Source organism: Semicossyphus pulcher, unplaced genomic scaffold, assembly GCF_022749685.1.
Source record: "Semicossyphus pulcher isolate SPU_LCO1_2020_fin unplaced genomic scaffold, fSemPul1.0.p SCAF_11, whole genome shotgun sequence".
NCBI lineage: Eukaryota > Metazoa > Chordata > Actinopteri > Labriformes > Labridae > Semicossyphus > Semicossyphus pulcher.
Window position 1 is genome coordinate 13,324,145 of NW_027211615.1, and position 25,725 is coordinate 13,349,869.

General features: G+C 41.3%; 1 protein-coding gene across 3 annotated transcripts in view; it reads left to right on the top strand.

Annotated features, from left to right (window-relative positions):
• kcnk2b (potassium channel, subfamily K, member 2b) overlaps positions 1-19,718 on the top strand; it is a 30,080-nt gene extending 10,362 nt beyond the window's left edge. Inside the window, exons 2-6 of one of the 3 annotated variants that reach the window (XM_069657513.1) lie at positions 1,026-1,143; positions 6,474-6,634; positions 12,594-12,807; positions 15,505-15,647; positions 19,362-19,718. In XM_069657513.1, the coding sequence (XP_069513614.1) occupies positions 1,026-1,143; positions 6,474-6,634; positions 12,594-12,807; positions 15,505-15,647; positions 19,362-19,718 (993 nt within the window). The remainder of the gene's footprint in view (positions 1-1,025; positions 1,144-6,473; positions 6,635-12,593; positions 12,808-15,504; positions 15,648-19,361) is intronic. The other 2 variants (XM_069657514.1, XM_069657515.1) reach the window with 2 other exon arrangements.
• Positions 19,719-25,725: the final 6,007 nt, after the last annotated feature.

Here is a 25,725-nt window from a genome sequence, read left to right on the forward strand (position 1 = left end):
GCTTAGTGTTTTCCCTCCAGCTAGTGGCTTCACTCGCCTCTTGTCTCCTATCGTGAGAGCATACATTTACGAGGGTCACACTCAGATGAGACTCCGGTCACACTCACTGCTCTCTCGCTACACACACACTCATAGTCACCTGAGCAAGACTAATCCACACAATACTGACCCAACTGGTAGCAAAGCTGAGCCACAGTCATGCTCGCCTCAAGTGAGACCTGAAAACCAGCTTCTTTATTCTTCTCTTGATTAAAAGTATCAACAAATTGCAATCTTACTTAAGCTAGAGGAACATTGTTGTTTTTCAGTCCGACAAATCAGCGGCACAAACATTAGCGCCCTGTCTAGTTTCAATTTAACTTTTAATCACATTTCGGCTGCTAGCTGGCTAAATGTCACTAAGCTACATTTAGTGATTCCCTACATGTTCACACACATTTTGTTTTGCTGTTTTTGATTGAACAAAAGGGACATTACAGTGTTTTTAATGAGACGTGGAAAAAGGCATACACCATCTGTAGTGTTTGTGTTGTGCCTTATTTACCCAGCATGCATTTTGTGTGCAAAGTGAATGTGCTATACATTTTTGATATGATGTTTATATACAAAATGTATAAATCATGCTGGGTTATAACATTAAATCAAATGTTCAAAGGCTCCATGTAATTGATGCAGACTGTATGACACTCCATAATAACTGTGTGTTGCCTTACTGCTGTGTGTGACCATGCTCGGTTAGTAATATGCAGATGTGTCTGTCTGGCCCAAAGGGATTTAAGTATGAAATGCATTTAACATTTCAACCTCATATGCATTTTTTGAGTCTTAAAGATGCCCTACATTGTTTCTCACAACTCTTAATTGGCTGTGGTTGGATGTTTATCTCGTCTGTCTTCTATTCCCCAAGAAACCTGATGCACACCACTGATTTTCTTATGCTCCTCAGCCCATCTCAAACCACACTCCCACAGGAATATGGTGCATTACGTGCTAACTTTTTCCAACTTTCTCTCTCTTCGCTCCAGCAAGTGGTTTCAGCAGTCCGAGCCGGCGTGAACCCTTCAGGAAATGTATCCAATCAGACGAGCCTTTGGGACATCAGTTCCTCCTTTTTCTTTGCCGGGACTGTTATCACCACCATCGGTAAGAAGAGATGTTTCTCACTCTAAGAATGCATTGCTCTTTAGATGCCTCTCACACTAGTTACACGCTTTGCTTTAACAATGCATTCAAAATGTTCTCTTTGAATATTGTAAAGGGCTTTCAAACAGGCCATTATCATTTTTCTGTATTCATCAAAGCAGCAGACGCACAATGCAGTTTTGATGATCGTTTTGGAATTAAATTACACTGGCCTGCATCGGCTCATTTCACAGATTGTGCCGGGACTGCGCTTTGACTTGGGGTCGACAAAAATGTCAGATTTAGTCAGCCACACTTACTTGCAACCCATATTCGCACTTGCTCTCAGTTTCATACACATACAGGTTGGTTTTTTTTAATAGAGACTTAGAACAGAAATGAGGGCTATTAGCGGCAAAGTAACTGAACATGCATGCAGGTGTAACAGGGTCCAAATATCCAACACATTGCAAAGTTGTACCAACTCATGAAAACAGGAGAGGCCGAAAAACATTACTGAACAGCAGAGCCTTTGATTGCTAGTGCAGGCTCTTGCTCTAGCCTTGCGAAAGTCACCATATAAGTAATCCGTGTCCAACCACTTCTTAACACAGGTCGTCAAATGAGGACACTTTGTCACACCCCTTTGGCATATAATACCACACACAAGGCCTGTTGCGTATCATTCAGAGACACATGATAGTCTGTTTTGTTTGCTTCCAACACTTTGTTAATGATTGGGCAAAGAACGACATGGTTGTTAGGCCTATACGAAATGTTTTGGGTATGTTGACAAGGGTGGGTTCTTTTCTTTGCATAAATTCAATCTCCTATTAGTTTACAACAACAGATATTAGGTCAGCAACCTAAAAAGAAATGATAATAGCAAGCTGCAATACAAAGTATCAGAAAGTGGAAGTGTTCTATAGGAGATAATTTCTCTCACAAACTGTGCTGTGCAATCAAGGAGCTGGCATGTCTCAGGCGTTAGCACATCCATACTGCAGGAGACTCCACCACCCTCCCCCTATCCATCACGCCTGTCTGCAACACTGCTGGCTCAGTATGTTACCTCCAGCTGTAAGAGCTCACTAATCAGGAATATTGAACACCTCTCCCACACACACCTACATAGGCTAAGTGATTATCTGGCTCTTCCAATTAGACCTTGATAGATCACTGTTTCTGTTCAGCGAGCTGCTGGGCTCCGTCTCACTCCTCTAGCATTCTGTACGACTCATTCTGTAATCACAAAATGTAATACCTTTTGAGTGGTAGTTAAGTCGGACATCATTTGTATTCAGAACACAATCTGGATGAAGATTTTGGCATGAAATTACGCTTGGAAACCCGGGCCCCGCTCAAGCATTTTGCCAGAATTTGCCGGACTGCACCGGGCTTCTGATCTGGCTCGTGCCACATATCCGCTTCTCCGCTCGGTCGGCTCTTGGGCTTCATTTCACGTCTCCAGGATCCTGTCAGAAAATGTAACAGCGCTGCAGTAACTTGACTTTGCCCTCTGGTTAGAAAATATGTGCTTTGGTATCAGATTGAAGGTCCCTTTGCTCACCTTAGATAGAGTGTGTTGACTTTCAGCAGTCAGTTGGAGCAGTTATTCACTTCAGTTTTTACCAAAGGCAGATTTACTGATGTAGAAAGTGAAGTTATCCCGTGAAATGTACCTCAGCAGGTTGAGTGCTGAAGCAAAGAGAAAGAGAAGCTCTGGCTTTGATTTAGTTTAACTGCATAGATTTTTTCTTTCAACCAGAGAAGGTTGCAAAATAAAACGTACAAAGAACAGTCTGCAGCAAAGTGCTTGTGCTTCTCACTCCCAGATAGTGTTTTGTATGTCTCACCTTCACGCGCTTGTTGGTGTAAACAGCACATAATTACTGTGTTGCCTGTTGGTAATCATTATAATTGTGCGTGTTTGGTACAAAATGCTTCTGCCACCACAGCTGCCATGCAAAGAAATGCTCATATCACAGACAGCCATTGTTTACATTGAATTTTTAGTCAGTGACTTTGTGTCTTTATTCTTCTGCGTTTACATGACTCAGCTGGAGGTGGTGGATAAGAAACTTGTATCACAGACGGATCTGTTTGTGCAGAGAGTTATAATTGGACGAGCAGGATTGAGGCAAAGTATTCCCATCTACTGAAATATCTGGCGTATCTGCTCCCTCTCCTCCTCTGCTCTCCAGGGAGTGAAACAGGTGCAGCGGCGATTGATCCCACACGTCTTCCTCCCTGTGGGATTCCCCAGTCGAGTGTCTCTTACAGCTTCATTTTTACTCTAATTCACATTTCCCTTCGTGTATCAAGAGGAATCTAGAATCCATTGTTGCTCATAATTACAATAAAAAAGCTTTAATTCTTTATTTACCTCCTTTTGACTTTGTTGTTCAGATGTTTTCAGTGGCGTACACGTGTCCTGATCCCAGATACATTATCTAAAATGTTTTAAAATTGCATTTAAAGTACATCACCATGTGCTTTTCTATACTCTCATTCATATTTTTCTCTCTTCATAATGTGAGTCAATCCAGGGCAACATTCTTATGTGTCTAATTAGAGGACATAGCTTTCCTTAATACCCACCATGACATGGTTTCATTGTCATTTTCAATCCCAAAAAGCAACCAGAAAAACAACCCTGTGTCTTTAAGAGAAGCTAATGAAGTCGCTCAATGTTGTGCTGCCGTGTTCTCACCTAGCATCGCTTAGTCAGTGTAGGAGGAAGCCATTAAGCTTTTATTGTCCACTGCTATCGCGTTTGTTCCTTAAAGAGACAGTACAAAGTGTGACACGTTACTGCGTGTGATTATTATGTCACCGCATCAGTAGTGTGGTGAAAGGGGACTAATGGGTTTGTCTATTTAAAGGCTTTAGGTCACTGTAAAGTGGAAATTTGAAGGTTTGTGTTTTATTCATGAAGGCAATATTGTAGTCAAGGTTGGAAATAGTAGAATTACTTACTGGTATCTAAGTGAAACTTGGCAATTAACACTTAATGTAATGTCCTAAAGTCCTTTTTTCTATATCTATATGCTGATGTCCATATTTTAATACTTATTGCATATGAATCCATGAAGTGTTTCCATATTAAACCATTTAAGATATAAATTCAGTTTCAAAATGTCTTTATTTAAACTAATTTAGCAATTTTTATCTTATTACAACACAAGGACGGTTTATTGTCTGTGAACGCTCCCTCTTATCCCTCTGAGTGAAGTCGTCTTTAAGCCGGCCCAGCGTGACTTGCTCTTCCTGCCTGATACTCTGATAGCATTCAGTGATGAGTTGAGAGTATAAACAAGATTTAATCTGTTTAATTCAGTCTGAAGAAGAAAAAAAAACAGGAGTGAGTGCAGCTACAAATTGGAGAGCCGCTGTCCCCCGTTTTGTTCTGCAGAGGCACCCAGAGGTGTTAAAAACTAATCCTGCGCCCTGTCTCCCATCGAACTAATCATGATATTAGTGCGACTTGATTGACAGTTTTCCTCACATTCGGCGTCACCCTACTGCAGTGTGAGGCTGGGAAGTTATTAAAGGCACCCTGCGGCTCTTTCCTGAGACGGATGAGTCCATTAAAGAGAGGTGCGTATAGTTCATTATGCAGAGCAGACCTCTTATGAAACGTCGGTGTTGTTGGGGTCTGGTCGGGTTTACATAAGACACAGGTATGGACTTCTATAAGGCCCACCTGCTAATCAATGCACAGAGAGGAAGCGACCCTGTGACGGACTCATAATCGTGTGTGTCTTTGTGTGTGTGCATTCATACAGAGGTTTATATACAGCACAATGCATCTTTTTTATTTCTGTTCAGTTCTTTTTACATTTAATTCACAGTTGCCAGAGGACACATCATAAAGTCCTCCATCTCTATAGTTGACACCTCTCAAAGCCATTCTGCTCGTCTGCTGTGACGTTACAGCACGGTGAAGCTTTGTGGGAAGTTTTCTTGTACACCAAGTTTAGTTAAAGACCCCCACCAGTGAACAGCAAGTGTTTAACCTTGTAAACATCTCCATGTGGTGTTCTTCATGTGCTACAAGACATATCAGGGACAACATGAGCAGTCATCTCCATGGCTGGGCCTGTCTGCTTTTAAACTGCAGTGTACCAAGGACAGGCTGAACAACACGTTTTCAGATTGGCAGGTTTGAGACCTCAATTTATTATTTCAAGCAGAGCAGTTATGTCTTAAAACATGACTGGAGCTGCTCTTTAAAAACAGATTTTCCTATTTAGATGAAAATATGATGTGTTCTTATGAAATACAGAATGTGCAACAAACACTGGTAACATTCTTGAAGATTTCAGTTTTGATCTCTTGGTAATTATATGGTAATTGCAGGAGTACACTTCCCAATTTAACCGTCCACGGTTGGCTCCGGTTGTAACTCTTGATTTTCCTCGCTGACGGTCGCTTTCCTTTTTAGACTGTTTGCTTCATCTGAGCGTCGAGTTTGTTTCTTTTTCTTTGGATTTTCACTTATTGTTGAAGTTGTATCTGTAGTCATCGATCTTTTCTTTGTTTGTTCAGCCATAGTAGATTACTGTTTACTTGCAACACTTGCAGAGACCGGAAAAGCAGCTGCTTAGCTCCGGCCTACCCTCTCTTGCAGACCAACCACTGCTGGGTGATGGAAAACGCGTCACTAACTGGGCGCCGCTTGTGATTTTTTTTCCGCAAATGTCTCCACAGACACCCAGTCTGTAATAATACTATATACTGCAAATGCAAAGGCTTTCATCAGTGGGCCATAGGCTCAATCGCCATTGTGTTACCTCACTCGGCGATAGTGATGAGGGTCTTTTCTGCATAAATGCAAACAAGTCGACACATGAAAGAGCACAATATGCACACTTGTATTACTAAAAAGATGAATAAAATTCTCACCTTAAACAACTAAAACAGTCTGAGAAATAATAGAGAACAAAATAATTGCAATGCATCAATCCACAAGCCTTCAAGTGTGGAAACTCAAAGCAGCTACAGGGTCACTTTTCTGCTTTCTGTGTTTATGCAGCACAATGAGCAGAGTTACAAAAGCAAAGAGATTTAACAGTACACTCTGTAGCACTGCAAGCTGCCACTCTGACGACTCGACAGCTTGGTCTTAAAATTAAAAGATGTGCGCATAAAAGTTAACTTATTTACAGTTGTATAAAAGTAAAACAGTTAACTCCTAAAATAGAAAGTGTAGATCAGTAAGGAAATATGACACAGCAGTATACACCTGTACACGACTACCTCACTGTGTTGCAGGTAATTCTCTCTGACATTTTGAATGAGACGCTGCCCGATGAGCTGATTAACTCTCCATGTCTCCTCTCTGTCAGGATTTGGGAACATCTCTCCGCACACAGAATTTGGGCGAATCTTCTGCATCATCTACGCTCTGCTCGGGATTCCCCTGTTCGGATTCCTATTGGCCGGTGTCGGGGACCAGCTGGGGACCATTTTTGGGAAGGGCATCGCCAAAGTAGAGAAGATGATTGTGGTGAGCTCGAGCTTGTCTACGTCTCTTCTATTTGCTCTTTTGTGGATGTTTACCTGTGTGCAATCAGCCATTCTAATGTGGAAAGCACATAATGATACAGGAAGCTGATGGTAGCTGTAAAGTTATATTGCTGCGTTGTTTCTATATGGTTAAAGCTCAGAGTTAAAGCTGAATCAATAAACACTGCAGCTGAAGATTGTGCAAGTGAATTAGGTCAGTACATTGCAATTATCTTCAAAATTCTGCAACGAAAACATTTTCTGTCTGTTTGTCGTCTTCCGTGCTAAACTCACTGAACTGTATTCTTCTTGTTTCTCTGTTTGTGGCAGTGGGATAAACCCGCAGCACACACAGATCGATACATCCCTCTGAAATAATGATGCCAGGCCCATTTTTCACAGCGCAAGTCACACATTGACTGCTCTCCAAAGCTCATACAGCAAACACACAAAAACACGCGTCACAGTTCTGGCAGAGCGGTTAGAAAGCACCATTACTCATGTTGGACATACAGAATATAAATGGAGCATGTGGACGGGCTGGATGATGGTTAGTCATTAAGTTTCTCCTGGAAACTGAAAGACCAAAGCAATCAAACAGCTGCTCAGTGTACAGGCCAGTAAGGGCAATGACTGACTAAATCAGGTTAAATCCACACATTTAGTACACACTTATATCTGTTGTTCAGTTTTTTTTCTTATGTGTACCAGAATCACGTTCTTTTTATGAAGCAAAACAAAAATCATAGAGGAAATGTTTCACATTTTAAGACATATAATGTTGACAATGTTGGATTTTCAGACTAAATGTGGGTGAAGTTTCAAATCTGTAGGTAAAAGTATGTTGGAGTAATCCTCAGGCTTCTCAGCTCCGTCTGCAGGCTGCTGTGAACGCCAGGTTTCACAAATTTTTTTCTACATGCTGCACTTTGTGACATCACAAAGTGCAGCCTTAGCAGGCCAATCAGAAGAAAGTGTGCTTGTAGGGGCGGGGTTTCTTAAAGGGACAGAGCTGACTGAGTCGTTTCAGGCAGAGGCTGTACGAGGGCCTGCGCAGAGCACCTCAGAGTTTTTTTTTTTTTACTGTAATATAAGATGTATGTAAGAAATTAACACTTAACCAATATGACATAATTGCATCGTGATAGTAATGCTTTGTCCTGAAGTGAGCAGCTATTACAGTAACAGAATGCTGCGTTCGAGGCAACTGGGAAATTTCCAACTTCTGAACTCAGAGCGTTCCAGGTGCACGACGCCAAACGTAAATAACAAACATGGCGGACCGTGACGAACTGATGTTTCTTTGACAAGTCTTAAGCTAATTTAACAGTCAGCAGCTTTTGTGGAGAGATCACTTTCAGAGATTATTCATAGTAACCAGCTTCCTTATCACAAATGTTCATGCAGAACTTGTGTAACTATATGATAGTAGTTGTTATTTCTGTTAAATGCAGGCAAATATATATTTTGTTGCTTTTCAGTTGATACTTTACCATTAACGATGTGCCTCTCCACGGGCGCGGCCATTGTTGTGTGACGTCAGAAATCTGATTCTTGTTGAAGTCGGGAGAGATGAATCGGCTCAGAGTTCACGAGTAGAAACTCCGACTTTGAATGGCGTTCCAGAGCAATTTTTCTTGTTGAAGGTTGGAAAAACTCAAGTTCCCAGTTGTCTGGAACGCAGCGTAAAAGTCAGCAGAACGTGGTGTGAATATGGTGCCATTTACTAGAAATTCATCAGGTTTTCATTTTTTCAAAGAAGAAGAAATTAGTGTGTTGTATGATGAAGACAAACAGCACAGATGCTCGTAGTTACACAACATTTTTTTTATTTGTGTGAAGATTTAATAACACTGCTGAGTAGCTGTGAACATCCGTGCACCCTGTCGGTCTGTGACTGCAGCCATGTAAAAGAGTCTATATAAAATCTGGCTTATACCTCGGCCCAATCAGAGGCTGGGACTGAGGAGTGAAACCTCTAGTGATTTTAAACTGTTCAGACTGCTGGTGGGTGGTGTTGTTGGTAATGAAAACTTGCCAGATCTGTGATTCACATGTACAGAAGCCGATTGCGGAATTGCCTGCAACAGTTTTTTTTTTACATTTCAAGATCACAAGTATTTTATTAAAAACTGAGATGAGGAGAGCCATGGCAGCTTGCTTAGTGGCATCTTGTGGCAACTGATTTAAGCTGAAAATGTAACATCCATTAAGGATCATCAAGGCGTACCTTTAATGATCAGACTGCACTTCACTCGACGTCTGACACAGACTGAAGGCGTAAATCAGGTTAGATCAAATTAACCAGACAATCATTTTTGGGTTCTTCATAATTATCCCGGCCAGTTTCAGCTTCTGTAACCATTGGAGGATTTTCTAGCAGGACAAGATGTTACGACTAGTGAGTGAAGATGCAGAACACAGACTTGAGGTTTTGGGATGGTAATGATGTTTATTCTGGATGTTGTCCAGAAGGTTGCAGAGGGAAAGGTGATATGGCAGACCGGGACGAGCCGAGGTTGTGAGCGTGGCTCCTGGAGTGGGGCAAGGTGAGGAGTTGAGGATCCAGCGGGCAGGTTAAGGCAGACAGCCAGGCAGGGAGGCAGATGGGGAGAGTGATATTCTTATGGCACAGAGAGAGCACGATGAGAAATCACAGTTAAACACACACAGACACAGGCCCAATCCCAATCTCGACCCTAAAGCCTGAGCGCTGAACCCTCTCGGACTTTAATGACGTCGGGCGTGCAGTGCGTGAGGGTTTAAAAACTGCATAAAAATGAGGAATGGGACACGCTATCATGGCATCACACATCACACGCAAAATGCCGACCTCCAGCATGTATTTGTGTGTCTTACAGTGTTTACTGTATAACTATAAAAAGTGTTTTTTTCAAACTTTATTGAATACTACCTCAATGTACGAACATTTGTTTACATTTAGTGGGAGGCTGGACAATCACGTTTGTATACGTCACAAAGTATGCTATAAACTCCCACAGGAAAGTCTGCAGATATGCGGACTCACGGAAAGTCAGTAATTTGCCGTTGAAAAGTCCACATCAGAGCTCTCACACACTTATTGATTTGACAGTGGGACAGCACTTATCACTCACACACTTAACGGGAACCAGGGATGGGCATATCCAGTAATCTCAATATTCGAGTAATCTAATTACCTCATGGCAAATTTATATATTTTTTTACTGTGTAAAAAAAACACAGTCGGACACGGACCTCCTGGCCTGAAAATAGTAGGCTGAATGCCTGTATTACTATCATTACTATCTAACACTTTCACGTTAATCAGGCTCTTCAATTAACGTTGTTGTTACATTCTTTACATACTTTGTTTCAGGTGTCTTTATGTTCCCAATAATTAAGTCCATAATGAACAACGTGTCAATAAAGTTAACACATCCTATAATGTGTTTTAAGTAGCTGTTGATGTCTTTAGCCAAAGTGCAGTGAAATGACCTAAAAATGCTTTTGCTTCTTAACACAGGTATCAGTTTACAATGGCAGATACTTATCAGATGAAGTGACCTGTTACTGATACCATAGGTTCAGTATTTAACCACTTGTCATGTGAGAAAGAAAGAAAGATCTCTATTTATTGGACTTAAAAAAATTTATCCGGTTGCAACCAGATTTTAGTACGGAAAGTGTTCTGGTTTTTGTTTGTTGTACGCTTGTAGTCCGAGTAGTATTGACCAATCACGTATCAGCAGGCTTTGTTGTATGTCTCCTCTTGAGGACAGACCTGACAAAACTTGCATTTTTACTTTTTACTAATCAGCATCATGATGTTGAAATTTCAGCAAACTTAAGACCTGTTAATTGCGAGTAAATCACAAGAAAAATCTGTTTCTTTTTCAGGTTCTTTCGCTGTAGTAAGCCAGAGTGCAGCCTGTGTGTAACTATTATTACAGTGAAACTGAGACTCACCAGAAACAGATGAACGGGCGCTCCTCCGGGGGATTTAATGAACCATGAAATTACACCGTTTATTTCGCTGACATATCTGAAGGGGGGAATGTCGCTTCACTTTTGATCTGAACACGGTCGCTTCTCAAGTTGCTAATTGGCCTGTAAACAACACGGGAAAGGAAGTCTAGGGTGGCAGTCCTTATTGCTAAACATTGGCTACACTGGAATCCCCAAGGGTTCACACTCACTCAGAGGATATATCGTCGTCAGATGACGGCCGGTGGGTTCCAAGATTGAGAGAAACACAACCTTGGTGGCTTTTTTTAAATTAACTTATATACAAACAGTTTTGCAGACACTTCACCTCTTCATTCACATTTTTCTACCAGAGCTAATCTTCTGTGTTATCTAATTGTAGTCATGAAAGGCTCCACAACATCCTGTAATGCTCTGATAAAAGTCAGATACATTGAGAGTCTACTGAAACAGTCTCTGATCTCATAAGAGCCTTTATTTTCAGAATAAAAGCTCCATCAACCGCACATTTTCCAGGAGCCATGATACTCGGCCGCAACAGGTTGATTATGACTTTGATTCGTTGCTGGCTCACTGGCTTTTCTCCCAGGAGAGAGGGGAGAGGATGGCAGCTGGTTCAAACAATGGGAATAGATGGACTGTAGCATCTGCTAAAGTGGCTGAGAAAACACCGCAGCTATACGAGTCCCTATGGAATATATTGGTTTATTTGGCTTTATTAGGCTTCGTCTAATTTGTCCCTGAAAGGCTCACTGTAGGGGTCTTTGAACTGCATGCTACTGGAGTGGAGAGCAGCGGGGACATTAGGCGTCACAGACTCTGTATTTTGAGGTCTGACTGCTCTTCATGCTGCCCCCCAGAGGCTCTGTGCTCTGGGCTTATATAACTGGGAGGGAAAAGGGCAGCATGCACAGGGAACCAGCTGAAAACAGCCACCTCCAGCACTAAAGCAGCAGAGAAAACAGAGGAATATACTCTAATGTGCTGTAACTGAGGGACTGCAGATTTAATCAAATTCTCATAATTACATTCAATCGCACAGGCTGTAACTGTAATGAATCCATTATAATATCTGCTAATAGGGCCGCATGTGAAATATTTGATGTTACAGCAGATTTGAGGCACATCATGTGGATTCCCACGTCCCTCTGGCTCGGGGGTGGGTGTGCCATCTGACAGTGAACGTTATGTCACATGAGCTTGGCAGCCTGACGTTTGAGATGTTAGAAAACAGCAAATGTATTCCTGGAAGGAGGTCGAACCAAGTGACTCATCACCATGTGAAGTGAGCAAAAAAAATAAAAGCCTCGGGGAGGGGAAATGGGCTTAATGGTGTCAAGTGTTCATTTCCTTTACAGTCGTTTAGTGAAAGGTCTTGTGCCACATAAATCCCGGATATTTGTCTAAAGTGATTCTTTGTCTAAAGATATTAGAGATGGCTATTTAACAGATGCATAACACCACAAATCAAATTGCATGTTAAACCCTTTAAAAGTCAGGCTTTTTCTTGCATTCACAGATTTTGCACTACACATTAGTTTCATTAAAGAGGGGGTATTATGCTGTTTCACATTTTAAGACATATATAATGTAACAATGTTGGATGTTTATACTAAACGTGGGTGAAGTTTCAAATCTGTAGGTAAAAGTATGTTGGAGTAATCCCCAGGCTCCTCAGCTCAGGCTGCTGTGAATGCCAGGTTTCACACTGTTTTTTCTACACGCTGCACTTTGTGACATCACAAAGTGCAGCCTCGGCGGGCTTCGGAGGGCTTCGGAGGGCTGACCAATCAGAAGAAAGTGGGTTGGCAGGGGTGGGGTTTCTTAAAGAGACAGAGCTGACTGACTGTTTTTTAACTGTAAATGATGCTCCACAGGTATCACAGAGGGAAATTTGAAGTGTTAAATTAGCATAATACCCCCCCTAAAATGTTTATCTGCTGTAAGTGGAAATCCTCTAATCTCTGTATCAATATTTCCTTCTCTCTCTTCAGAAGTGGAAAGTCAGCCAGACGAAGATCCGCGTCTTCTCCACTCTCCTCTTCATCCTGTTCGGGTGCCTCATCTTCGTTGCCCTGCCAGCCGTCATCTTCAAGCACATCGAGGGCTGGAGCACGCTGGAGTCAATCTACTTCGTTGTCATCACTCTCACAACGATCGGCTTTGGAGACTTTGTCGCTGGTGAAAAAGGTCACTTGATTTTTCTTTGTGATTTATAGACTGTCTTTCATTTTTATATCTGCCGCCCAGTGTGGAATCAGTGTATTTATAGATGAGTTATTCCTCAGCCTGTCTGAATGAACAGATGTGCACCGCAGTGAAAAGCCTCCCTGTGTTTGGTATTACATCCTGTGCTGTGTATTCTGACAGTTTTTCCCATGCGTCTAATTCCCTGCCATATGTTTAGTCCTCCTGTCTGTCAAACCAGAAAACTAAAAGAAAAATGAAACCGGTTTAGATTTTTTTTTCTTCTCAAAAATCAATATGGCACATTAAAACAGACAGAAACTGTTTATTAACAACCAGAGTCACTTCAAGTGGATACTAGTTTAATAGAAGGTTGTATAAATTAAAGATAAAAATTCTTAGAGCCATCCTGTGCCAACAAACTAAAACATGTCACCCACCACTTTACATTTTAATTAACAGTTAAGCTAAATGAGTACTAGGAGAACTAGCTTAGCATTTTAAAAACAAAAAATTTACATTATTTATGTTATCTGTTAATGTCGTAAAAAATCAGAGGTAAAAAGACATACAATACATTTGCTGTTTACTGACTGTTGAACTAAATGGGAACTAGGTGTTGTGTCTTCATGGTAAATATCAAGCTGGAGGCAGCACCCAGCTAGCTTAGCATGCCTCTACTTTTTACCCGTGAACATTTGTTTTAAGTTAAACGTTTATCCTGGAAAACATCAGACGTAAAAAGAGATTCATTTAATACTGACTTTTTTTTGATTAAATGAGAATTAGGTGTTTTGTCCTTATGGTTTATATTGAGCTGGAGGCAGCACTAGGTTAGCTTAGCTTAGCTTAGCATACTAGCAACAAGGGTAAACCTCTATTGTTAACCTATTAACATTCTTTATGTTGCTTGTATTGTATATCACTTACAAAATCAGAGGTGAACAGACATTAATATGCTGTCAGACTTTTTGTTGCTACTAGCATTTGAAGGCAAACTGCAAAGACTGTATAATGTTGCTGCTCCCAGACAGGAAGTAGTCAGACACATAACTTCCTGTAAAATGTAACAGTCCGCACAGATTAAACAAAGAGACTCACTGTGTCAGTAAGTGGGCTAGGAGACTGTTTGGCTGATTTGGTTATCCTTGACAAGACCAGGCTAGCTGTTTCCCCCTTTTATCAGTCTTTATGCTAAGCTAGGCTAAGCAGCTACTTTACTCTACAGACATGAATAAGCATATTTGCCACAATGTCAAAGTATTCCTTTAATGACTAAACCAACATTTAGTCAAATATCATCTTTAAAAGAAAGTTCATATATCTGAAAGGTTAATTGCAAACACTGAAATAACACAGAGTATTTAAATGTTAGAGAAAATGTCAGCATGTCTGTGTGTTTCATGTTTGGTGTGTGTGTTCACAGGTGGCCTTAGATTGATTTGACCTGCCTGACAGAGAACAAGGGAGAGGCAGATGGCAAAAATCACAAACACTTAGCTGCTAGATTAAAGTTCCCTGAGCAGAACTAATGATTATAGATTCGATTAGCACTCCTGAGCCAACGTCATGAGTTACAGTAAACTAATCAGCCTGCACTGCTCGCCGTTAAACTGGTGCTGTAAACGCTGGCTGTTCTGCATCATAGCAGCTAATTTATTGAGGGCTCTTCCAAAGATGCAGCTCGTGACGGAGGCCAAAACGGTTCTTAAAAGTACTGATGGTAGTGTTTGCAGGAGGAGAGGATTTATGATGTTTGTTGGAAGGTTATTACAGCTGGCAATTGTCTGGAAAAGCGGATTTAAATCCCTCTGCCTGCATCTTCCTGCGCTATTAAATACAAACGGGGTCCCAGTCATAAAAAACATGAAGCATCATAAAACAGGGCTGCTCGTGGTCAAACATACCAAAGGGGACCATCGATTAGCGATTAGAGATACTTTTATTCTTGCTTATAAGTCTTAAATTGTATATATTCTTACAAAATAGTCCTACTCACAACTGAGAAGCAATTAATGGAAACACCACAGCCAGAAAACACGAACACTATCTAAAATGGAAACACCAAGGGTCGTTACAGGTGGACGTAGGCACACATTAGATCCCTCTCTGTTTGCATACACATCAGAGGCACTGATGATGCAGTAACAGTATAGAGCACCTGGTGACTTTATTCCTTTAGAAATCTAGGGGTCAAATACTGTTTGGCAACCTCAGTTTACAGCTAAAAGACAATCATGTGAGTCGGGGGGCATCCTCCACTGCAGACTGGCTTTGAGGAAATTCTCCAAAAGATTATTTTACTCCTCATATCAGACCTTCCAGCAGTGCAGGCTCATTGCTTTAAGAGCTCCTTTACGTCCTTTATCCACTGTCCATTAAATCGATGAATGGCAAGCTAGCCAGATCCTTACCCCTAAATTGAGCTTTTTATCTCAGCTGCTTTATATCTCCGGCTGTGTCAGGCGATGGGTGGAGAACAACTCTTTGGTTGGTGGCATCTGTTCACTTACTGTGTCTGAATTGGGACTGTTGACAGACTTTGTTTGTATTCACCGTCTCATTTTTTATTTTTACCTATTTTTTCTAAGTGACTGCTTCAGGTCCCTGTTTTGTTCGTCCTCTCAGAATAATATTACAGTTTTTTCAGTAACACGTTCAACCCAGGATAAAGCAACAGGCTTGTGTAACCCGCTTCTGTTGTCTTTTGTCCCACAGCCGGGTCAGAGAGTCCGGAATACCTGGACTACTACAAACCTGTGGTGTGGTTCTGGATCCTGGTGGGCCTGGCGTACTTTGCCGCCGTGCTCAGTATGATTGGAGACTGGTTCCGGGTCATCTCCAAGAAAACTAAAGAGGAGGTATGAGATGATGTGCTTTGAGTTTTTAATCCCTCTAGAGGTGACACGAGTAGGAGATTAGAAACCTCTCTTTGGGAAAGGAGGAAAAACTGAATTTCAGCAGGAAGATTTCTGGTTGCAAATGCAAAGAAAACAAGTTCATGCTAATTTTTAAACAACAACATACTAATGTTTTAAGTTAGGAAGAGTTCAGAAATCAATATTTGGTGGAATAAACCTACAAAAGATTACATGCATCTTAGCATGCTCTCCAACAGTCTTTCACATTGCTGTTGGGTGACGTTAGGCCCTGCGTCCACATAGCGCCTTTTTCTGGCAGAAAGGAGCTGGTAGAGCGCTGTGATGAAGACTTGTGTGGTGAAAGAGAGAACACTGCAGGCATTGGGAGAAAAAATGCTGCACGCAGGTTTTGTTTCTGTGACAACAATAGGTTTAACTTACTACACAGCTAACAACAAGCTGACAACAAATTAACAACAAGCTAACAACAAGCTAACAACAAGCTAAAAACGCGTAGGGCGATAAAAGCACAACACTTAACGGCAACATTTAGTGTCCGGCCGATCTGCTCCCACAGATAGGCTTATCGCTTTCTATTGTGATACTGTGTGTTTGCCATATCGTACAGCTCCGGGTAGACAGAAACGGCCAAAACAAGTTGCTCCTCCATGTTTGTTGGTAACCAAGGTGAAGAGTGGCGCCCCATCTGATAGGTTGCTTAAAAAAAGCGCCTCTCTGAAAAGGTCAGAGATTTTCTACTCCAAGCGCTCGGAGAGGTCGCACAAAAAAGGCGGAGCGCTCCGGAAAAAGGCGGCCGCATACGCTCTGTCCTCATTGGAAACAATTGAGAAAAGACGCTGTCTGTCAGAAAAGGACGCTATGTGGATACGGGGCCTTAGGCCACTCTTGATGCAAAAATTCAAGCAGCTCTGCTTTTTTCGATGGCTTGTAAACATCCATCTTCTTCTTGATCACAGATAGGAGGTTTTCAATGGGGGTCAGATCTGCATTGGGCTGGACATGTAGAGAGAGATTTGGAGCTTTTTCCGAAGCTGTATATTTAAATTTTGATGCATAAATGTTCAGAGCTCATGGTCAGATTCACTTTAAGGGCCTCCCAGAAAAATGTCCTTAATGAACCCACCACATTTTTTTTATGAACATCCATCAAGTGAGGACAGTATAAACTAAAATAGAGTGATAAAAAGTTTAGGCCTTGACAGAGGCGCCAGATTTTTACTTCACTTCCAGTCTCTGGCAGTAATAGAAAGTGTTGTGTGGAGAGTGAAAGAAGAGATTTCAAGATGGAAGTTCAAACCTTAAAGCATAAAGCGAAAAGTTACCTAAAGGTTGTTCCAAAGCTCTTTGAAGGCTAGACAAGCACTTTGTTTAGCATACCGAGGCGCTTAAAGTCGCACTTCAGCCTGGCAAACAGCATTATGGATGTTTATAGGACATAAAAACCAGCTCAGAATGTGTTTTCAGCTCAAACTGCAGGCTATTTTCTTTCATATTTAAAGGCTAATGCCAGTTAAACTCTTCGTCGGCTCACAGGTAAGCTCACAGGTACGATCACATCCGTCTCACTTCATTGTGACAGTAATATCTCAGTGTTTTCCTGTTCGCTGTGCATTAATCTGAAGTGATAAATCTCCTTCCTGCGGAGAAAATACCACCTCGTACAGGAGTAGGATTAAATATTTGTTGTGCCTCCAGTCGAGTAATAACACACCTTGCTGTTCTGGCAGTCTCATTATTTACATGTAAAAAGGATGGAGAGAACCACCATCCCGCAAACACCCACTCTCAGGCATAAACCAGACACATTTCTTGATTCCATATAACATAAAAAGAGGAGACTAGTCTGCAGTGGGAATCCTTGCACAGGCATAATTAGGAGAGCAGCGGCGGAGGCTCTGAGCTCTACAGAGAAATACATTAGTGAGAGAGGATGTTTCGGTGCGAGGTCGGGGGTTGGGGGAGGGGGATGAGGATGATCAGGCAGAGAAAGTGAGAAGAAGCAGGAGAAATCACGTACTCCAGTGTTTGTGCTCTACTGTGTGTGTCTGATGTGCGCACACATGCACGCACACACCATAAATTCTCACATATGCGCTCAGAAGTCCGCTTTAAACGAGCACACCTCAGAGTCTAATGAATTATAGAACAGCTTTGAGAAAAAGGCCTTATATATTATGAAGGGAGGATCAATGATGTGTGCACTCCGCTCCCCGCGCTGCCTCTCAAGGACCATAAACATACACACTCTGCCAACCAGACACAGTACATAGTCTCCTGTAACCTGGGGCATTTTGCATGCTGGTCATACAAGACGGACTTGTCATTTTTATTGCTGGAGGTTCCTAAAGTAAGACTCGTGACTTAAGAACAGAATCTGAATGTTTCGCAGATTGAAAATGTGAGGAATACTCTTATCTGCTTTCTTGCCAAGAGTTAGCTAAGAAGATTGATGCTAATCTCTTTTTGTCTGGTAAATGTATGCATGGTCAGTCAGCGGCTTGTTAGCTTAGCTTAGCTTAGCCTGGCTTAGCTTAGCAAAAAGGAAACGGGGGGGGAAAAAGACTAGCTTTATAAAAATGTGTCTGCACCGCTAACGCTAACTATTCAAAACAGGTTGTTTTTTTCACAGGGTTATGTGCTGAACTATGTTTTGGTCAAAAGCAGTTATCTAAAGTCACTGCTTGCTGGAATTTGTTTTACGAATTGAACAAACAAGACATAATGTGCGATTAGTAAGCATAACAGATGCTAGTAGACGGATTTTGCTACCTACAGATGTAGCTAGGCTAATTTTCGCCCGGTTTTGCTGTATTTCTTTGTTGAGCTAAGCTAACAGGCTGATAGCGTAGTGTCATGGAAGGATACTAGAAGGGATGTTCTCATTGAAATCTTAGCAAGAGAGTGAATACGTTTGTGTCCCAAAATGTGGAACTAAACCTTAAAAGTATGCTTCTTAAACAACCCAGAAGCTAATAGCGGCTAACAGCTAACTATTTTTACCTCCGCACATCTGTTCCTCAGTTTGTTCTTTACACTTTTAACCTTCCATATCTGCAGTAACACTCAAAGACAAATGAACATTTACTGCAAATAATAGATGAAGGTTACAGCCGTTCTTTCATGTGCATCTCTAATTGGAGAGCAGCCAAGTCATGTGAAAGAAGGCTCGAGGCGAGAGCCTTTAAACAGCAGTCTGAACAGATTAATGGAAGTGGCATTTACTGTATGTTCACAAGCGTGAACTCCATTAATTATTAGTGTGCTCTTCACATTTAGGTGGTCAGTTCTATTAGCTTATTCTGTCTCGCACCAAAGAATACTTTCAAAATGGACAAGGGTTTTTTGTGCATGTATGATAGGTCATTATTTTACAGTTACAAAAGGTGTCGGCACTGCTGGCTCATTCCCAATTCCTTTATTCGACATAGACATTTAAACGCCACACAAATGGATGACAGGACTTACAGGACTCATTGAAATGCAAGGCTGTGAATGCACCTGTGTGTTTAAAATGTGGTCTCATTGTCTTGTTTTCATGCTACCAAGCATCTGTAAAGATTTCAAGAATGCAAATGTTTGCAATTTAAAGGAGCATTCCAGCATTTTAAGCCCTGAAATACATATTTTGTTTGTCGTTCTTCTGACGAAACATGCTGTGCGTGACCACCTGCAATCTTGGGTCCCTCTCTACAGGTCGGGGAGTTTCGTGCTCACGCGGCCGAGTGGACAGCAAACGTCTCAGCAGAGTTCAAAGAGACCCGTCGGCGACTCAGCGTTGACATCTATGACAAGTTCCAGCGAGCTGCATCCATCAAGCGCAAGCTGTCGTCCGAGCTGGGTATCAACACGTCCATCAATCAGGAAATGACCCCCGGCAAGAGGACGCTGTCAGCCAACCTGTGTGAGGACAGAGATGCTTACACCAGCTTGACTCTCTCCCTCACTCCCGTCTCGGGGGGCCTGGCCAGGAACGGCAGCCTCTACCTGAACGGCCTCAGCCCGGACTACGCTGACCGGCGGGAGATTGCAATCATTGAAAATCTAAAATGAGATTTACTGATGAGACTGAAACAATCTAATAGCAGGCAGAGTTTAAAGACACATATACACTTCTGTGCTTTCTGAAGGAGCATCTTAGATGAGGACGCCATGTGAATCCATAAAGAGGATTATGCTCCAATCATTGACGGAGACGTTGAGTGACAAAACACAGATCAATCATCGAGCTCTGTAATCTCATGGGCGTGCTTAAAAATCACAAAAACATACGCCATCATTGCTCCCAGGTTCCAGTCATTCAATCAAGGAGTCAGACCTCTTTACATAATGTCGACAGCTTTGCTAGTGATCAAGCCGAACCAGAAGCCTGCTCCAGACTGGAACGAATGATTGTATCAGACAAACTTCTCTAAGGAGCAGGAAGAAAAATGAAAGCCCATATTGAGGTTTCAACATCTTTTTCTTACATACCCACATAAAAGTCTGTGAACACACAGAAATAAGTACTTAGAATTTTAGAAAGCAATAGATGTATCTGTGCTCATCTCTTGTCGAACCAGAGGCCCTGAAATCTGCATCAGATAAAGAGGATCCTCACATTTCAACAACGAACACAACGGTCCCGTGCTAACACAAAGGAATGTGGCTTTTTCTCTCTTTTCGTTTACACTTCTTCCAGTATGAATTTGTATGCCTTGCATTCGCCTGTCAGTCTGCCCTCACTAAAGAGACGAATGTTGACATTTCTGTTCCTCCATGATTGACTTTCAGCTTTTCACCCTAAGGAATAATCCACTTGTGCCTTACTGAAAACCACACTGAACATGTGAGGATGGTGACGCATGAAAGACTAGGCAACGCTTTCTGTCCACTCATATTTGTTACATACGAGCACAGCACTAAAGACGCATGAGGCAACTCGGAAATGGAAGGAAAGGACACAGACGTTTTTATTTAAGTAACTCTAAGAGGAATCCACAGCATGCATGGCAACAGGGTGGAGAAACGGTTTCTTGAAATAACTTGGAAATCTCATCTTTCTGTCTGCTAGTGTCTTTTTGTACCGAGAGTTACATTAACCACGCAGTGCCAGACTCCGCAATCAGACCCCATTCTCCCCCTATACCAAAGTAATGCTCCTGTTTTTCTGCCAGAGGGATCACAGAGGCCCTCGGTATGATCAAAGGATCAGGAGTGCGTTCGGTTATTTCTGAATCTGCTGGTTCCTAAAAATTGAAACCCACTGTCATGTCTTTTCATTATGGTGGAGTAGAGCTTGGAGAGCCGGCACTGTCTATTTTTATCCAATTTGAAATGAATCACGACATGTATGGTACTGCAGAGATGAAAGCTCTGGGGCTCTGCTGCATCTGTGTCTTTACCTTACTGGTTTTCACACAGCTCTCAACTGTCAGATATAACATTTGGACATGTTCCCAGCTGACGAAGATGCCAATACTGAATGTACACCATCAGAAACCTCTATTTAAAGTAGGTTATATAGCGACTACATATTCCCGCCTATAAAACTCTGATAGTATAATGACAGAATTATTTAAAGAAACGCCTTGGAGTCGGTTAAAGATGATAAGAATGGTTGGATTGTGGCACAGATAATATCTCACTTTGATTCTTAACACATTCTGAGTTCACACTTTAAGCCTGCTTTTTTAGTTGTACTGAAATCAGGAAATGTTTTGCAAGAATGAGAATGGATGCCTTTGATGACGAGGACATGTAAGGTTGTGGTGTCTGCATTGTGTCTTATGGTCTTATTCAGTGCTTTTATCCAGCAAAATATGCTGTCATATCGTCAATACATAATGCTATTTACAGTTTGTAGCATCAGAACACATTCACAACGCAGTGTGACTTACTGTACAACACAGTATGTGCATGTGTGGCTAATCAAGTCTACTCGTCTCCTATACCTAATGTCTATAATTTATGGTTTATGAAGTGGTTGTTTTTTGTCACAGAACATTCAGGTTAACTTAATATCTTCTATATTTTTATTCCTTCACTAAATAGCAGGCAATGGTTGATTCAGATCTTTGTACGCTAACATGTAGCCAATTTAGCTTTATACGTCACTACATTTAAACAGAACACACTCGGTCTGACCAAATTTATATGGTAGCCATTTTCCTTTTAGAGTTGGTGCTCGGGCTGGGAAGCTCAGAAACTGTTAAAACGCTGTTCGTTAATCAGTGCGTTCTAGGTTGTGGGTTGTATAAACGTATGTGATCTGAAATGTTGTTATTTTACTGCTTCTCCATTTATGGAAAATGGTTAGTGAAAGTCTGGAGGGACATCAGGCTATTTTTAGCAACATATTTGATAACCCCTTAGCTACTGTTAGACAATACCTAAAGTTAGCATTCAGCCACTTCTTAATAAAATTTGCAACTGTATCCCAGTCCAGGGGCTGCAGCCTTTGAAGGAGGCGGTCCACAGATTTTGCGTCATTCGTAGCCTGCATAGAAAGTTAAAGCCAAACTTAAATGACACGGTCTGGTCTACGGAGGATTTCCTGTTTGCATCACCAGCTGTTCCAGCCCTTACTCTTGCATCACCAAACGCCGCTCCTGTCGCTTGGAACAGGTAGCTAGCGGGCTAACTAGCTGACATAACTAACGTAGAGCAAGTTAAGCTATTATTTTAAAGATAATTTGTTTCAAAGGCACTTTTGTTTATTTATACGTGTAACGCTAAGTATTAGTCTGAGTTGAAACCATAAACTTTTACAAAAGTGTATTCCTCGGCCATTTTGTTTGAACTGGCGCGCATTGCATCTTGGGATATATTGGGCCGCAAAGGATCCATCGGGGGCCTCCTTCGCGGCCCGGGAAAAGGAGGACGCATTTGACGCAAATTTGCATCTGGGACACAGCTAACGTTAGCTAAAAAGTGGCTGGAAGCTAATTTTACTTTTCGTACTGTTAAATGATACAAATGATGTAGATGAAGATGTAAAATCCTAGCTCGCGTAAAATGTTTGAAAAAATACGTCGGCTAACACAAGAAAGTAAATTCCTAGCTAACATTTTGTTAGCTAACACGTTAGCTAGGAAGTGTCTAGCTGCTAGCCTTAGCTGTTGTCGAACGGTCCCTAACAAGTCATGTTAGTTAGTTTAAAATATAACCCAATATCCTTCACACTTTCACTATCCAATGTCTTTGCAGTTGTTCATTAATCCAGAAGAAGTGAAATCATAATTTCAGATTCTCTATGCTAATACAACATACAACCTAGAACACAGCAGTTTGGTATTATAGCGTTTAAGCTTCCACCCTGAGCCTGACGTCAGAGGAAAATGGCTAATGTGTGACAAAAGAAAGATTAGTGAATCCTATTTTTCCGGTAACTTCTAATTGGTAGTGTTGCCTAGCCGATTGAGAAAACATACATTAACTGTATTACTTGTGTTAAACGAAGAATAAAACGGGTAAGGAAGTAAGGTCAGCTGTATATTGAGTTGTCATCATATTTCACAAAAATGACCTGACCTAACTTGGCTTCAAAAATGTTTTGGCTAAATAACATAACAGCAGCATATTGGACATTTCTCCAATTGTTATTTAATCATAAGTGTTTACAGAGACCTCTTAAGTTTAACTCGTCACTCAACCGTGAAACTAGCAAGCAGCAATGGCACAAACATAAAGGTATTTACAAATACATGGTTCAGCCCAGTGTAGGTTATAAATGTACCGTCTTTTTCTGTTCTGAATTTCCTGGTTTTCTTGAAATGATGTTTATATGAACACTGGTTTGTGCAGAGACTGACTGACTGAAATGTAAGTGTTTGTGTACACAGAGTCGCAGAGAGACTCTGGTTCAGTTTCTTGAAATAACATCATGTTCTTTTTGTGTTCCTAAAAGCAATCGATGGCATCGAAACACTTGTTGTTTGTTGTAGTGACTTTCAAAACACTGGAAGGGAGGCTAATAGTACATTAATGTTAAATCGCCTGGGGGGGGGAACGGTCCTAGCGCAGATGCTCAAAGCGAAATCCCCTGAAAGTCGTTTTATCCATTCTCCCAGGCGGCCGTGTGATTGACAGCCACTGGGAGGCAAGTCGAGGAGTTCTGTCGATGGAGGGTTACGTAATATGTCAGGCCATGTATGACCACATGTGAGGATTCGTAAGCATGATTGTGTTTACAGAAAGTGTGTGTGTGTGAACGTGTGAATGCGCGTGTGCATTGGGGTTTGAGGAACCTCATTTGCTTTCCACCCACAGCATTTTCACATGGCATCCTCTTCTTCTCCCAGGGTAACACTTTTTAATTAAGTCTGTGAATGCATCAAAATCCCAGCTCAAGCATGTTGAATGTATCCATCCATTCATGACGGCAGAGATGAGCCTCATTATGAATGTAAGCACATGATTCACATTGGGATTTATGGATGCAATGAAGTTCAGTTAGCTCAGTGGGAATGCCGTGAAAACAATTAAAGGCTTTAACCTGATGCCATAAAAACAATGATCACAACAGAAGAAAACGTGGTTTAGCAAATTTGTAATAAAAATTTGTATCAGTGACATTAAAATCCATTTTTCATTAACCACATCTTTGGTTTGGATTTGGACAATTTCAAATAATTTATGCATGAAAATATTTTTAAATGAGACCCAATGTGTCAGGAATTAACAGCTTATTTTTAAAGTTTTGATCTCTAATAAACCCATCTGTAAAAATGTGCCAATACACATGTGAGGCGTCATGCACACACATGCACATTCTACAAAATCGAAATGATTTCAACAAGTGTTGCATGCTACTTTAAGTGTTACTTCCACAGTGTTTATAGATCAGATGTGTCTTTAATAAACGCAGGCTTTGCTTTGATTTTGATAACAGTATGGCAACTGTGTGTTTCCAGTATGTTAATATGTTTATGTGGGTATGTCACCTCAAATCATGACAAAGTTTTCAGAAGGTTTAGAATAAAATATTTTATATGAAAAACTGGTTTCAATCTTTTCTTTCACCTTTTGTTAAATTGTTAGTCATGGAAAAATGGATAAGTGTGTGAGTCAGTCTGACTTCACCAAAATGTCTGTGGTAGTAAGCTGCCAACCCACAGGTTCCTATTGAGAATAAATCTCTTAAAAATGTCTCCCCTTTTAAAGGGCCAGTTCGCCGATTTTCAACCTCAGTCCTATCACGCTATTATGGGGAGCTAATGCCATTATGGTAGGAGAAAAAAATGCAATTTCGCTCTGTGCCTTTGGAGGACGCTATCCACTTCTCCAATGGGCCCTGGAAAACCTCCACCAGACTACGTAAAATGCGTCATCTGGAGGCCAGGGAGCTTGCTAAACTACACTTCCTTAATCTAGGATGCCCGCCTCCGATGTCATGTCTCGTTCAAAATCGTCAGGTTTGAAATGTAAACTGCAGACCTGAAGTTTTTTCTGTCAGTATATTCTCGATGTATTTCTGATTCTGTACCGCTCTGAGCCTTTGCCTGCAGCGAAAACGGTAGTATCTCACTCCAGTGTCTCTCGCTGGGCCATTCCTTTAAGAGGCAGGGGCGCAATGCACGCAGGGTGTTGTAGGAATGTAGAATGGGCGAAACTACAAGCTGTTTTTACAACTTTCTCCACAGCTATGGCGTCAATTTCAGATATTATTGCTTCTATCGATTACAGAGAACACCAGCTTTGACTGACAGTGGCTTTTTCCTTTAAAACAGTTTCACTTTTCAAATAGGTAGAGAAGAAAGGCTCTGTAGTATTATGTCTCTTAAACTAGGAGTAAATAGTGTATTCCTTAAGGGACTATTTGCAGCTGCAATTTTGTTTCTCTTGTGAGTATTTTCAGCAGCAGGTTTTTGGGGATTGTCTGAAAACTACAAAGCCTATATTCACGATAATAATATAGTATATATAGCAAGGCATTAGTACATGCTACAGTTAGGTGTTTATTTTTAAAGTTTATGGTCCATTGTCCATTTGTCCCTTGTGGAGTTTGTTGACATGAAAAGCTCTCCAAAATCACACCTCTTATCCTTGTAGGACTACTTCATCAGAACAGTGTGTCCAA